The sequence below is a fragment of the Amyelois transitella genome, chromosome 15 (genome assembly GCF_032362555.1).
Source record: "Amyelois transitella isolate CPQ chromosome 15, ilAmyTran1.1, whole genome shotgun sequence".
Taxonomy (NCBI): domain Eukaryota; kingdom Metazoa; phylum Arthropoda; class Insecta; order Lepidoptera; family Pyralidae; genus Amyelois; species Amyelois transitella.
This window is the reverse complement of record NC_083518.1, coordinates 6,241,033-6,257,629: the sequence shown is the minus strand read 5'-3', so window position 1 is coordinate 6,257,629 and position 16,597 is coordinate 6,241,033. Positions and strand designations below refer to the sequence as shown.

General features: G+C 34.4%; 1 protein-coding gene across 1 annotated transcript in view; it reads right to left on the bottom strand.

The window, feature by feature from the left end:
- Nucleotides 1-16,597, bottom strand: part of LOC106138060 (activating transcription factor 3) — a 48,274-nt gene that overhangs the window by 4,504 nt on the left and 27,173 nt on the right. The window contains exons 2-5 of the mRNA XM_060948043.1: nt 8,754-9,242; nt 5,903-5,992; nt 2,948-3,103; nt 565-723 (exon numbers count right to left, since the gene is read on the bottom strand). Of these exons, the coding sequence (XP_060804026.1) occupies nt 565-723; nt 2,948-3,103; nt 5,903-5,992; nt 8,754-9,029 (681 nt within the window). The 5' untranslated portion in view covers nt 9,030-9,242. The remainder of the gene's footprint in view (nt 1-564; nt 724-2,947; nt 3,104-5,902; nt 5,993-8,753; nt 9,243-16,597) is intronic.

The following is a 16,597-nucleotide window of genomic DNA, read 5'->3' as shown; positions in this document are numbered from 1 at the left end:
GTTGAAGGCGTGAAATATGTATTGTTGAAACATTAACTTTAAGATCCTCATTAACCATAATGAGACAGATAATGATCGGCTTGAACATTGTCTGCAAGGTGTAATTACGATTCCATTATTGTCGAACGTCATTACAGCTATCAGAAGATGCAGCAAAGTGCAGTTATTAAGAAGTTAAGGAGTAATTTCAACACTTGTTTTTGATGGGCCTTTATTCTTCACCATTTAAGTAAGACTGACACCGTAGATGGTTACTTTTTATAAGCATTTTTACGAAGGGTTACATAAATGATGGCTACACTTATAGCATTAAGTTGCTTGAAAATGCAAGGTTCCTCAAGATATTTTCCTTTACCGTAGGAACATTAACTTGTACGAAATTCTGAACAGCAGACAAACAGACATTAACAGGTGCATGGTCGCACTGAGATTCAAATCCAATAACTCTCTCAAAGCAAATAATATCAGAATTAAAAATGCATCGAACGACCCATTTTTCCATCACTTTCAAATAAGAAATTAAAAATAATTTGTATTTGTTTGGAATCAATGGGTAAGGCTAACCTTTAGTTGTGCCTTGAGCTCGATGTTCTGCGTCTCCAAGACCTCGCTCTCCGTGACCAGGTTGACGGTTCTCTCCCGCTTCTTCAGCCTGCATTTAGTGGCTGCTATCTTGTTCCGTTCTCTTCGCCGCCGTCTCCGCTCTTCGTCCTCTGGTGTTAACTGTAAAGAAATATATTACTAAGTTAAAGAAAGAATTTATTATTACTATATAGATTGACACAGTTTAGGGCGGACTGTTGTGGGCGCATTATTGGAGCTGTCTGACGAAGAAATGAAAAAAAAAATTTACCCTTTGCTAATTAACTTGGGACTGTAAAATAGGTACGAATACTAATATTCATGTAAGCTGGGAGTACCTAGGTAAATAAATATTACTGATGCTTGTACGCAGGTTCACAAAACGTGTTTTATCATTTAGTTAGCTTCATTTTAAACAAATATGTCACAAAAGTGATTGTCACGTCTTCTTGCAAAGTGTACTCGTATAATAAAATAACTGTAGTAGAGAAACCCCGGTTAAAATTTTAATCAAAGTCTACTAACAAAATAATTAATTAACGTTATGAAAGGAAAATGAAGTGTTGAATTATGGACTGATTATTTCAATATAATTTCTTCTGTTTGCTGCCCTTAGATCAAATTGCTTCGGGCTCTGTATAAAATATGCTGATTTACTGAGTTCCGATTATCCAAATTATTATTCACACGGAGCGATTTCTCATTGCCATAACTTTTATCAGGAAGTAAAGTCACGATCCGCACAGCATTTGCAATGCGTTGCCTGCTGGCTATAAAACTTCAATCAAGCCGTTGAATTATAATTTACGTGGGTCCATAAAAGCTGGACCACATACAATGTTGCTCCTACTTTGTCTTTACCTTAGAAATAAGTAGTAAATTTTATTACGGCCATTTATAAGCTAAATACGAAGTATAATAACTGTTGAATTTAAGTATGTCGTTGCCAAGAATTGTTTTCATGCACTTTTATAGTTAGTACAAGATCCTCACGAATTGAGTACAAAGCCTTAAAGGGTGTCCGTGGGTTAATAGTTCTAAACAACTTTTCCGTAATAGAATGAACAGTCATTATTTGATCTTGTGGTACCACCAACTAACCATTAGGCAGATTGTGGTGAAACGCACTCAAGTTCCCAATGCAAAAATCATCTATATCCTGTACTATTAAACGAGCAATATATGTAGGTATATATGATACATATATATATATATATATATATATATATATATATTTTTTTTTTTTTGGTGGGATTTGATTTTTGTTTTGTGACATCCACCAAGCACAGCTCGGTGAACCAAGTATTACTTATAATACCCTGTTTAATACCTTGGTGTGGTTCAGTTAAATAAACACGATCCAAAAGTACGAAAGCCTGATACCTTATTGCTCGGGGTGACTCTTGTCTTAATCATGGTAACACATTACTGAACTGTGTTATATAATAAACATACACATGTTTATGATGTATTTTCTCACGTTTTTTGTAAGTTCTTATATTTGTTATAAAATTTAAAAACAAGTCGAGTAGATAAAATACTCATGAATACCTAAACCTATCTGGGAGAAGTGTTGAGATTAACATTTTAACGACTTTGTGAGCGAGTGTCCTAGATCTACTTGGCCGGGCTCAGATATTGCACGATATTACTAAGAAAGTCAGTAAATACAGTCGTATGTTTATAAATCGAATATAATATTGGAACTCCACTTGCATATCGAGCAAAATTCCGTTTCCATCTGTCCGAATATCTAGATATGACTTAACCTTAAGTTTTTTATATTATATTTCTGCCTGACAGTAATGCGTCATAAGACTTGTTGTTTCACTTTTTCCACCTCCGGTTCAATCCTTAACTCTCTGGGGTACGCCTTAAGCCATGATCATGGAACCTAATCCATACTGAGTCATAGTAAGAGCTACACTATGTAAATATGCCTATTCTTTAAGTTGCCTTTAACGACATCCATGGGAAACAGGTAGCGTGGTCCCATTCTAAAGTTCCACGAACCATACGGCACAGTTTTTGTTGCAATCTTCTCAGGATAGTCGCCTATAACAATATCTTATAGTAGAATTACACTCACGTGCCGTGTGGTTCCCGGCACCATTACTAAAGAGAATAGGACCACTCCATCTCTTTCCCATAGATGTCGTAAAAGGCGACTAAGGGATAGGCTTATAAACATGGGATTCCTCTTTTAGGCGATGGGCTAGCAACCTTTCACTATTTGAATCTCAATTCTATCATTAAGGCAAAATAGCTGAACGTGGCCATTCAGTCTTTCCAAGACTGTTGGCTCTGTCTACCCCGCAAGGGATATAGAAGTGACCATATGTATGTATGTATGAATTACACTCACCCCTTCACTTTTGGTGACCGTATGACTGCTGTCGTAGTCCTCATCACTCTCTTCCTTCTTCATCCTCTTGATGCCCATGTCGGTGTCACTGCCAGACATCTTGCGCTTCGACTCTATAGACAACTTTAAGCCGGCCTTGATCAGCTCCGAGCAAGTCTGAAAAAATGAAAAGCATTATGTAGAATAAAAGTCGCGAGAATGTATAAGAGAGAACTAGTGCAAAAACTGACTGAAAGATAGACTTATATTAGAATGTTTTATATGTTATATGTTTTCTCTCTTAAAGTATATATCTTTTAAATGAATAAATGAAAATTTATATGCAATAAAAGTGGTACAAAATAAGAGTTGGTTAACAAAATATAACTGAAATATTTTTGAATTACCTAGTTTCTCCTTTTTAAGAATTCTCATTTCAATTTGTCAACATAACAAGACTTCGACACTGATTCCATAAAGATTTGCGAATATTTTTAATGTTAAATATTTTTATGCATTTTAATATTTGTGTTTGTAAACTTTTACATGACTGTCTGTGAATATCTTTAAAAATTACTTGTATTATTATATTGCTACACTTTTGCTTTAAACCATCTATTTAATTTAATGTTTTGAAATTATAGAGGTAAACGTACTCAATAAAACAAATAAATTTACTAGGTACCTCATACTATTGAATGACGGTATAATTAAGATAAATGCTTATTTATTAAACTATGCCTTTATCCAACTATGGTGAAGAATTTATACACAATCGTGAGTTAATCTTTCATGTAATGCTTTATCAAATGATTCATGGTCTTCATCTTTAATGATCACCACACTCAAGGTAAGTAGGTAAATCATTTTATTGCTCTTAACTTTAATTGAATACGCATGAATAATTGCGATCATTGTGATTCTATATCATTACTTACATTGCAAAAAATTAAACAATGGAATGCGAGAACAGGATTATTATGATTGATTTTAATTATGTTAATAATTAGTTTAATTTCAATCATCACATTGTCATTTATTGACACGAGAAATCTTGCAACTGTAATTATCAATCGTTGAATACCTACTTATATATTTATAAACTTAAAAAAGGACGAGCAAATTCCAACGATTGAGCTAGCTCCAAAGTAAGTTCGAAACTGGAGTAAGAGGATGCTAATAAAAATGATCGTTTTTCATCATGACCCGACTTGGTATCGTTCCTGGGACCTTGCAACTCAAACCCTGAGCATGCAACAGCGGCTGACTTATGCATAAATAAACACACTTTGAAAACTTGATAGTATACCTACATTGTCAGATGGTGTAATAAGAACTATTTCAATCTTCAGGTCACTTTGTCTCTTCATTAAGTTTTGTTATAAGCAAAATCCTTATATTTGGTATTGCGTCGGTGGTAATTTTGTACTTCTACGAGTAGTTTTAGGAATACACGGAATTATCTTGTGAACCAATTAAGCATGAATGGTTACGGAAATTGCAGCCTGTTCTTTTAAAACACCTGCTAGCTTGCCACTATGTGAAGGATTTTTTCCCACATCATACATGTCCGCCCATTGTCTATCAAGTGTGCCTTATTCACAGAATGGTTATTGTAATGAATAGTAGAAGGAAAAAGTCTAGTCTCTATTCTGTTAGGTATCGGAAGTTCATAATTTTAAATGATAGAAGTGTCGGCAAGTGGATGTGGTCAAAAAACCTGTTTTTATTTCAGCTACAAATTCAAGATTAAAGTTTAATGTACTATCACGTCTTTTTCTTGAGGGCGATTGGGCCCGTTTCTCATTTGTTGTGTTATGAGTACACTGAGGTGTATATAACATTGGCAGATATTGGTACCTAGTATCGTATAGTAACTTGAAGTTTAGCTAGTAAGTTTAGATATAAAATATTTTACCAATTGTTGATGGGTCATATAAGTCGGCTTTCTCTTGTTTATAGTCTTGTTATTCAGAGGAGTGTCATTTTATGTACAACCTGTTGCTTACTCATAGACTCTTTCTTATGGAATATATTTGCAAAATCCTCATTATTATTCATGACATTCTTCGGTTGTAATTTGATATGAGGTTGCAAATTGACTACAAACTCCATTATATGATGCTGCATTTATTTAAATTTGCTGATTGAATAGCATAAAGATCTCTATTGTTTGTTTGTGGACGATGAAATGCTACAAGGAAAAAAATTTCCCAGAATGACCATATTATGGGCAACCGAATTCAATAGGTAATGTTAAATTTTATTTGTAAAGAGACATTTCTTTAGGTATTAAAACAACGATAAACAATATTAGTACGTCTTTTAATTGAAAATTAATTTCCTGAAATAAATATTATTAAATAAAAAAATTAATTCATTATGAAAATTGATATTTCCTTTTGCTTTTGCTTCTCATGGCTGCAAATTATTTTATATATTGTTTTTAACAAAAGGACGTGTCAATTGTTTGTCGTTGTTTACTTTGTTTACTTTTTCAGTAGATACGTAAAGGCATGCAAATCTTTGTCACTAAGCTGAACGTTTCGTGTTGCATACCTTTTAAGTACAATGCACTCGCCACACGTTATCTTTGAGTCAATTCTACAAGTGAGATAAGAGAGATAAGCTTGTAGCACAGGTGTATATAAACTACATTTTTGCACTTAATTATCTGCGCTGTACTTATTCGTTTGTAATTTTCTGTCATAATTTAAATTTGTATTCGGACCAGGGACTTCATCTTTTTCATAAGGTGAAAATACATGTTATGTAAAACATTGAATTTCTACGGTGTTTTTATAGATTTTACAAAATCTGAAGTTATTGTATCATATAGGTACATACTATTAATGAACTTTTTTATTTTTGCTTCTCACGATTATTCGATTTTGATGAAATTTAGACCTTCAGGAGTAATTACTAAAAGCGCCCGCGCGAAAGTAAGTATTAAATGAAATTATAAATTGTACTAACCTTTTGTATGCTTGGTGGAGTGCCAGAGGCTGGTGAAGTGGCTGAAGAGCCATTGGACATCGAGGAGTTGGAGTCATTTCCGCTCATGCTCTGAAAACATCCAACCAATGAGTCTTCTTCAATTCTACTCAATAACTGAGAAAAGTTAAAGATATTTCTAAGTATATTTATATCTCTGGTTGAAATATTTCTAGGCTCACATATGTTTTTAGTTCCGGCGGCTAAACGTTTCAGTCAAATATGAAAAATTAAACAAACGTAGAATGTGTTGTTTCCAGTCAATAGTGTGAATGAATATGTGTGCAATTTGTGCATGTGTAATAAATAAAATAAAAAAACACACAAACTTTTAAAATAACAGCTTAAAAGCGATAAGCTTTGGTAAATATAGTAATGTTCGGACTCAGAACTCATTACAACTACACATGTATAGGAAAAGGCTCACGTGCGCATACGCACAATAATCAACGCCTACCGGATACAGCAGTAATGGACCACTTTCCACTCCGGCGCTTGTGCTGCGAGAAACAATAGTTGGACATCCTTCCGGGTCACGAGTTTAATTAGGTGGCCATGTTGTAAAATTTTGTATAAACATAATAAAGAATCAGGAAAAATATCTTCAACACCGCAATCTACAAATCCTATAATCAAAAAAATCTACAAATCCTATAGTCCTTTGTCACGTTACAAGTACAATCTTATGGACATTTTCTTCAAGCTTGACACGAAAAACAAGTATGAAATGTGTCGTAACCGGACAAAATGGAGAAAGAAATGTTGGAAGATGCAATGAAAAGATTTAGTATTAAGGATAGATTGGGTACTAGTTATCTACGATACGATATACCTAGACGGGAACAGCCCTAAGGATCGTTACCACAGAACACAAAGATTCCTTGTGTTTATATTAGTTACAATCCACGGGCTCTGCCTATCCGCATTCGAATAAGACGTGATAATGATTTTATGTATTGCCTCATTGTCACGTTCCGCTCTGAATTCCAGCATTCACATAGTAATAAAACTCATTCATAAAATGACATAGTTGATGCTAAGATAATCTACACTGCAAATAATTACCTGTAGCGATAACTAAATATAGATTACTCGATAGCAGAAAGGCGCCATTGAGTCTAGAACAGTGTAAATAAGTGTATAATATAAGGTGCCTGACCTCATGGGGAATAGGCGCCACGTTGTTATACAATGTTTATAATGGGGCAGCGATGGTTCGTCACGTGACATTACGTGTTACTTGACACTTGGCAACTGTTCAAAAGATATTAGGTTTGGGTTTTACCCACAGATATAAATCTAGCTAGATACCACAAGTTCATTCTTCGTGTGAGAGTGTCGAAATTTTTGTTAGCACTTGTTTAGTAAATCTTCCTACAGTATGATAAAACATTCGCTTGCTTCTGTTAATACCGATCACAACAGATTATCATCGGATTAAACCGTTGGAAAAGAGATTTATTCGTCACTCTTTTTCCACGATCTATGGTACGAGAAGTAAGAACACCCGCAGGGTCTTCCTAAATCTATGTCTGTGGTTTCCCTACACATAGCCCTTACTGAAGATAATGTTTTGTACATAGAAGCTACGTGATGTCAAGATAAATTGGGCATTAAATTGATACGTTTAGCTCAATTTCATTTGACGTCGTTGTAACATAAGTTATAAAACGTTGTTGAATCAAGTATTTAAAAACAAAATATATGGCACGATGTGAATCTTTGGAATTAAATGCTATTTTATATCAGTACCTATGATAATCCTAAATGTTATCAATAGTTATTTTCTCTCAAATTCTTATTACAGGGATCCCTGTAATAAGAATTTAGAGGCAAGGGCTAATTTAGATTACTGTCTATGAATATTCATAGACAGTAATCTAAATTAGCCCTTGGAATCGCGATGTACCTACAAATTCCTAGATATAAATTTTAATCATGAATAAATTTTAATTTATTTATAAATATATTATTTTTATTTATATATTACCCCATTATTACTTCCATTTCTCACCCTCTTATCTTTAATCCCCATTATCAAAAAGACGTTAAGCTATTTTTAGATATTATATATTAAAGATATAAAGCTCTTCGTGTGAGATGGCCCTTACTTATTTTGCATTCTTGGCACCGCAACCGTGGTTGTGACCTAAGGACTAAGCTAGACTTCGCATGCTGATGGCTTCAGCTCATTGAAACAGGATGCGTTTCTAATAACACCGCATAATGTGGTCACGGAAAAGAGTAATGAGTGTGGAGGAAGCAGGAGGATAAGAATCGTAGCAAATGGCTATCCATAGTCTCTGCCTACCCCAATGGGAAACAGGCGTGATGGTATGTATGTATTTTATGTGGTCACGGGGATGACTTGGCGATCCAACTCGTAGGCGTTCTGGGTTTAAGCCTGATTACTCTTTCTGTTTATGTCAAAGACCCGTATGATATCAGTTAACGTTCTGCCAAAATTGAAGATGTCTATGGTCAAATCGGCAATGTGCTTAGAAGCACAGGTTTAAATCGCTTCTCAGCCATGTACGAATAACTTTTGTGAGTTATTTATATTAGTTTGTGTGCTAACCGATGCTCTTACGGTAAGGGAAAGCATCGTAAGGAAATCTGCTTTTCTAAGCTACTTGTCCCGAAACCATGATCCAATACGGGTTAGAATAAACGAGTAGCTTCATGTAAAAATCTGACTCAGAGAAGTGAGAGTGTAACCGGGTTTTGTCGCCAGGGGATGGTAACGTTTTGACAAAATTAACTTTCAAGACAATTTACTTTCAACTGCTACATTAAAAAAATATGTGAACGCGAATTGTAATCAGATGCTCACCTTGAAACTGGAATTTTTCTCATTGTAGTTATACTGGTCGAGAGGATTGGTCATGGTGATAACGTCGTTAACGATCTCAGGCGTGTGAAGCGTGGTGGTGTTGGGTGTTTCCACGCTCAGGAGGTTGATCATGGCTGCGTTCAGGTTCACGTTCACGCTCAGGTTGTATGCCCCAGTGCCCGCCTCTCCGTCCGTCCCCACCGGCGCAGACGGCGACGGAGAACTATCCTCGCACTTAATCGTAGGCACCGTCGAACTCATGCTGGATGAGTTCATTATATCCTTGTAAGGAGCCAGCTTCGCTTCTTTTTGGTTACGTTCAACACTAAAACTAACGGCTTTAACACCTATTACTAGTTTATCACGGTTACTCACTATCACTAGATAAGACTAAATATCACTGCTTGTGGTAATCTGGTTTCGAATGGCACATAAGGTTCCTATGCTAGAAGTCTTCACGGGTAACGTTCGTTTCACTTCAGTTTAGTCCTGTAACAAGAGAGAAATCTGGGTCAATATACATATAAACCACTAAGTAATGTTACGATGGATGAATAAAAAGGACTTAACGGTTGCAACAAGTCGTTTTTGTGTGTTCATAAAATCTGGCAAATTAGCTACAAAAGGGCAGATAATGCCGCAATGGTTTGTACGCGCGGCCCCGCTTTCGCAACAGTGCACGCAGCGAGTTTTTAATTAGAGCTATCTGGGCATCGCGACCTCGCAGCCAGGATGCGACTCCAATAAAACGCTTTTTTACGGGCCCCAATTGAATACGAGCCATAAAGTCGATACTACGCGCTTTTTACGACACATTTTAACGCTCTTCCGCGTGACGCGACGCCTCAGCTCAGCTATTGTTCGCAGCATGTTGCTTCGTGCGGATTAGCGCTGGCCGGACAAGGACATGTACGGATTAACAAATTAAACAAGCTTCTAGACGATGTCGGGATCAGACAACATTATGTGGAAATTAGGTGGCTTAATTTTATGAGCGGTAAACATGCATGACAATGACAATTCATTCGATCGAAACAGGAGCTAATTCTTTTGGCTCCTTATACAGTGAGTGGAGTCGAAAGCTGTCCGTCGCCTTGACCCGGGCCGTATATCTGTATATCTCATATCTGTGGCACGTAAATACAATAAAGCACTGAGCCGGAGTAACCTAGTTGCGACGGTTTTGCTTATTCAGCTCGCGGATTCTGAGGAAAATTTACTACCAAACCACAAAATGCGCTTAGGTGACTACAATCTGACAAGGTCAGCCTTAGGTACCTATTCTTAGATGTTAAACAACGAGACGGGATAAACGCCTCATGTTTAATGTTTGTCAAGATGCTCTAAAAGCGTAATGTAAAAAACATAAGACAAATGTTACGCAATGTTAAATATCCAATGAGTCGGTAGCTCTCGTTGTTTGGTGAGTAAATCAAACATCTGTGCAAACAGCTGGACGAGTTGCCAAAGATTTTATGCTGTTTTACTGACTGCCGCGCCTCATTAGAAAGTGTATGCGGAAAATTCATTTCCATCTGATGTGGGTATGTCCATTTGGCTTTGGTTCTTTAAGTTAAATTTTCTTACTGGAGGAAAAAAGGATGAACTTCCAAAAGTTCTCATTGTTATTATTGTATGTGATATTTTATTATTAAGCAGAGGAAACTATAGGAGTTCTTTTTAATTAGGATATACCTCCTCCTTGTACCCTCCTTCGCTCAATGTTAACGGTCCTAACCACTTTTCTTTATCACTTTTTCTCGCACGATCTTCCATCTATCTATCTCAGTCTCTGGCGGTGCGGAGGGCGTTCTGGACAGTGGAATCTACAGTGGTGCTGATCTGATGAGACAAATGCATTGGGCTGAGACCACGAGGCCTTTTCCCATCCCTTTTCCTGTCACGAAGAGTTTTTCCATAATGATATTGTATAAATTTTTTACAAAACGACTCATCGTTTTATTTCATAGATAAAATTATCATTTTATTTTAATACAAGTTTGTTTATAATAAACTTAAAAATGAGATTGTTGACCGCGTAGGCTGAGGTGCATATGCAAATCCAGCAAGTAGGCAGTAGGACGTCCGTTAACAAAAAAGGGAAAAGAAATAAATGTATCCGCTCAATTCTGCGTAGGCTTGAGATTAGGTCTTGAAAGATGTATGTTCACCGATAGGTTTTATATCACTGCCTTCTTACGGTTATCTATAAGGTGATATTAATTGTATTGCACTAGGTACTTAAATCATAATCTCTCAACATATAGCATTCCCGTTTAGTTTTTTTGGTAAGAGAAAGATGTGGCTCTCCAAAAATAGTTTTTCAGCTTCCAGCAATCCTTTAGAAAATAAAAATCAAAAATTGTTTTAAACTTTAGTTTCACCCGTATTGAAATACTAACTATTCAATTAAAAATAAATACAATCGAATACATTTGTAGAACCCAAATGATTTCGATGGGAAATAAAACTACAACTGCGTAGTTTCGGGTATGTTATTTCGATATAAATGGTTATATAGCAAACTTTTTAACTACTTAAATCTCGATAGGGGAATTCGTAAGACGTAGAAAAAGGGGAGCCAGTATTAGGGTAAATTTGTACTCAGTATGTGCTTATAAAGGTCTGAATCGCAGGAAAGTGTAGTTTTGTACATCTCTTTGTCCCGAGAAATGGGTGACCTAGTTGCGACCGCGCCCGCCGCGCGCCACGGACTTATAATGCGTGTCAAGTTAATTGCATTTTGTCTCTTTATTACTATAGTATACGACCAAGTTTAGAATCTACGGAGTTGATTATATCGATTGGCGCTTTGAAGCAATACTAATTAACCTTATTTCGTAATGTTATGGTAATGGTTATACCCTAGACTATTGTTCGACTCTGAATTGAATTCTTGTAAACGATGGGGTAGCAACCTGTCAGTATTTTAATCTTAATTCCATCTTAAACCGAAAAGCTGATCGTGGCTTTTTAGTCTTTTTAAGACGGTTAGCTCTTTCTACCCCGCAAGGGATATAGACGTCATTATATGTAAATATGTATGTAAGTACATCTGAATGCATCATGTTTATTCATTGTGGCTCTTTACCAAGGACGTATTTTTTTAACAGCTGTTCTAAATTAAAACAATGCAGAGTCCATTAGTATAGAGCGGAAACCACTAATATTAATAACTCATAATAAAAAGAAAAATTAAAGACGTTGTTCAGAATGAGACCGCAAAAAATGAACTACAAAAAATAAAAAGTATAAGTACCTATAATAAATAACAATATCGTATTGATTTAAAATGTTTTAAGTTATTTTAAGTACACTTATTTAAGTTAACATTTTTGTCAGGGTACTTTACTGTCTTATGACTGAGCAAAAGCGTCTTTTCTTCTTTGTCATTGATCACAGATTCAGAGACAATAACCCAGTACCTAATGTATGCAATTTTACGTTTTGTCAAAAATGTAGGTAAGTACCTTCTAATTCATCGGCGTGTTTTAATTTTTAGAACATTTAAATATGTAAAAAAATATATAAAACATATTTTGAATTCATCTGTAGGTATACAGCCAGATAGAAGTTAACCTGTTCTGCGGTTTGCATTCTCATTCAGAAACACACCTTAAATGGCCATAGCCCAGCTGAACAATAGCTACACTATTGCCTGTGCGAAGGTGAATAGAAACAAGCCATTAATTATACTGTCAAATACAACACGATAATCTGATAGTATAAATAGGTATCATAGACAATTTGTTAGACGTTTTATAGTTATACAATTGTTACGCATGTACAACAGGTCCCTTTTGCCTCTTCGATATTTTTTGGAATAATAAGGTTTAACATATTTCGATTATTATTCCCCTAGGTCAGAATGTGTAGCCGACATCAAGACATCAAAAGCATTTTATAAATTTAACGAGGCTAGTACCAGAGATATATTAAAATTTTTGCCCAGCTGTAGACAACAATAACAGGTTAAAACATTTTTTTTACTTTTTTATTTATTCATTTAAGCTAAAAGTTTAACTGGGAATTCCTTTTAGAGAGAGGTCCAATTTGGGTTAGGTTTCTCTCCAAAGGTGCCGCTTCGTATAAAAACCTGACTCACCTAAACCTGGTCGATTGCCACCTGATCGTGGTCAAAAGGCGCTCCAGCTCCTCTCTTCAGAGGATGTATCTCTAGGCCTAACGCCAGGAGGAAGAAGAGGGGTAAAACCCAAGAACATATTAAAAAATTGAGACACAATTCTTAAAATGTTACTTATTTTTTAAACAATTATTGAATAAATAAACTGAATACTTGCAAATACAAAGGCAAAATTTAATTATCATATGTTTGTAGCAGTTAGTAATAGTTTTCTGCTTTTGCAGCAAAAGTTGCTAATTTAATCGTTGGTAGGTATTAATTGATTTAATTACTTGACTTCTATCCTAATTCTTAGAGGTATTTTACACTTTACGTCCGACTAATTTAAACTACGGTTTAAAGTAGCAGTTATCTATTTATGCCTTAATTCTCAGTAAAAAATATTTAGCTTTTTAAAAACCTCTTATATTCTTCTTTTAATTGTTTGACAAAGCCATTTAGAAGCGGCTTGATAGATTAGCACTGTTCTCATTTATCAATGCATGCATGTCAAAACTTAAGTGGTCGTTGCCTTACGTAGCTATTATTAATAATACTGCTCCTTCTGTGTTTTATGGCAATTGGCTGTTTTTAGATTTCGAAGCTTACACGTGTATATTTTGTTTTGAAAATAAAAACAGTTAATTGTCACAGATTTTATATTTAGTGCTATCTGGATGTAACTTCATTTACTTATAAGATATTGGTTCCTTTTTTACATACTTTAAATCTATTAGTTAGGATATAAGATGGCAAGTGTGAAAAGGCATTATTTGAAACGTGACCTTCTTTTATCTTAGACCTCATCCTGTTTACCATCAGTTAGATTCAAACTTGAACGCACTCAAATTTTCAATTAAGAAATCCAAAATTTGAGAAAAATGTAAGTCGCATGGCATATTTTCTTTTTGCACTAAACTTTTCGCTGCGTTCGTGGGTGTTATTAATACCTATAAAATGTCTAACTGTTTGTCGAATTTGTTTAGCGAAAGTAAACGATCCAATTTTAAATTTGATACGCTCGATTAAATGGGAATGTAAATTTGAACTGAGCGTAGGCTTTTAATTATCGGTAGTTAGATGCTATTGTGAGATAATTTATTATTTTTTAGGTATAAAGGCCAATGGCGGACACGTAAAATTTATATTTTATGGTTTTTTTTTATTGAATTCCATTGCAGACTGCAATGCAATGAATGATTAACATATTGAAGTCAATGCCGTTTTGGTACACAATTTATAAAAAATAGTTTTTATAGAACAATAACTAAAAATAAGGTTACAAAATATAACAAGGTAAGAGATAATGATGACGGAAATAATAAGGCTATGTTTTATGTTATGTTTCCAAAGAATGTACTTATTATTGCTTTCGTAATCTTACATAATTACGAAAGCAATAATAAGATTTGAAAAATCATAAGCGCTTTAAAAAGAAGTTAACGAACTTCATTTGTTTACGATGTACTTACAAAGAAGTAATGGTACACGATGAGTGCCTCACTAAAAATAGTAGAATAATTTTAAATTCAAACGTAGAAAGCAGCAGAAAAGAGGCTCGCTCGGCAACGTAGCAACAAACAGCATTTGCTTGTCCTTGACACTCAGCGGCGAACAAAAAATTATCGGCCGCGCCGCAAGCCACAATTTCAGTTCAGCGTGTCGGTACAAAATAACGAGAATACAGAACGCTTCAAGTGTTAATATAATATGTACTTTCATTAAAATTTGATATCTATTAGCTACACATATAATATATTATTTTTTTTGGTATTTAAAAGCTCCCCAATAAATCATTTTTTTTTTTAGTTTTCAATTTTTACCATAACAAACTTTTAATGTTTTATTGTCATGGTCAAAAAGTAATTTTAATTTTTACGTTAAGCTAAAAGTATCAAATATTATTTTAGTTAATTTAAAACTTTATTAAGCACCAAAGGTCAATAGGTAAATTTATAATTGTTGGGAGAGTATACGTTCAAATTAACAAAATTAGGTACACGTACGTACATATATTAACTGCTTTAAAACGTAATCTTTTTAAATATGCTTTACAAAATATAAAAATAACATATGGAGTTACTAAAAAGATATATTAATATTATTGAATACACAAGATTATTTGATGTAGAGTTGAATTTGTACATTAATTAATTTGCGCCGACGGCGGTGGGTGTGTTGGAATCGAAATAACTCACACAGAGAAGTTTAATCCCGACCATAGATTATGAAATCGTACGCATCGTGAGCGGCTGTTATGATACTTTACGGTACCCACGCTATGAACCTGTCTCTGGGAGGCTCTATGGAATTATTTATGGCTTTAATTCAACCAGTTACAGCTTTATTATATTATCCATACTTAAATACGAGTAAGTATTACAAATGGGAAATGAGTATAACTGAAAAGGACATACCTACCTGTCAAGTAAGAGTGAGTAATTTTGCCGTGAGGTTTAAATATACTTATAAGAGAAGAAAGTGAATTACTGACTGACATATCAACGCATAGCCCAGAGTCTTAAATCTTGACGTGTAGATTCTTTATGTGGTCTAGAGATGCACTAAGAGAGGATATCCAACATTTTTAATTGTACTTTTATTAATTTCACAAATTTTTTATCACTTTGCCGTAGAGGTAGGCAGAGTGATGGCATATTATTTATTTTCTATCGTCTACATTCATGCATGTTTCTCCGATTAGAGTCATTTTGTCTAGTTCATTAGTCTTTAAATTTTAAACTGCGTTACATATAGGTAACCAATAAACTTTAGTTCTAACTAAAAACTACGTGGAATTTATCTTCAAGGAAAACACACACAATTTGGAAAATCCACTTGTTCTAATATCATAAGCGTATAACTGTATTCTTTCGCTATCCAAATCGTAAATTGAACATATGAAGATTTTTTTCTTGAAAATATTTACAATGGTTTTTGCAAACCGTGTTAATACGAAACGTACTAGCCACAAACCTTGAATAAATTATCGCTGAGGCTTCAATAAACTATTAGCAATACCTACCCACATACTCGTGTGACTCTATCAATGAATGATTTACTTAGAAATATAAATGAATAGAGTAAACAATACTATGACTAAAATATAGTTAATTGTGCAAAATGAAATAAAATTCTCAGTAAATTTTTCATGCAGACTGCATGGTAAGCAATAACTGGTTGTGTTTTTAAACTAAATGACATTCAAATAAACCCTTATTCAAACCCTTATTCAAATAAAAAATTAAAATTGTGTCTTATTGATTTTATTTTCTCATCTTTTACTTTGTGAGTTTATAATTGTGAAAAAGTGGGAAATATAATTTAGTTACGATCTATTCTGATATATTTTAGTCTTTTGATTTTTACAAGTTGCGTCGTTGATGTGTGTGTGTGTGTATCCGCGTATAAGGAACAAAGGAAGTTTGGCAACATATTGTTCTTTTTCACGTCTGGTAAATTGTAGACGAAAAATTTGCAATTCAATCACTTGTACGATTTTGACGCCCACGAAATTATCAAGGGGTTTTTGTGATAAGGTAGTAAAGGACTATTAAAAATCTACAAACGAAAAAGGTTCTATATGAACAAATAATGGCTTTTTTATTTTAAAAATTTTGATAGGGTTAATGAAAAGTAATGCAAAGGTTATGTAGTCTGAATATATTGAATTAATTATTGAGAATCCTCGCTACCGATGGTTTTAAAGTAGTTTTTGTCA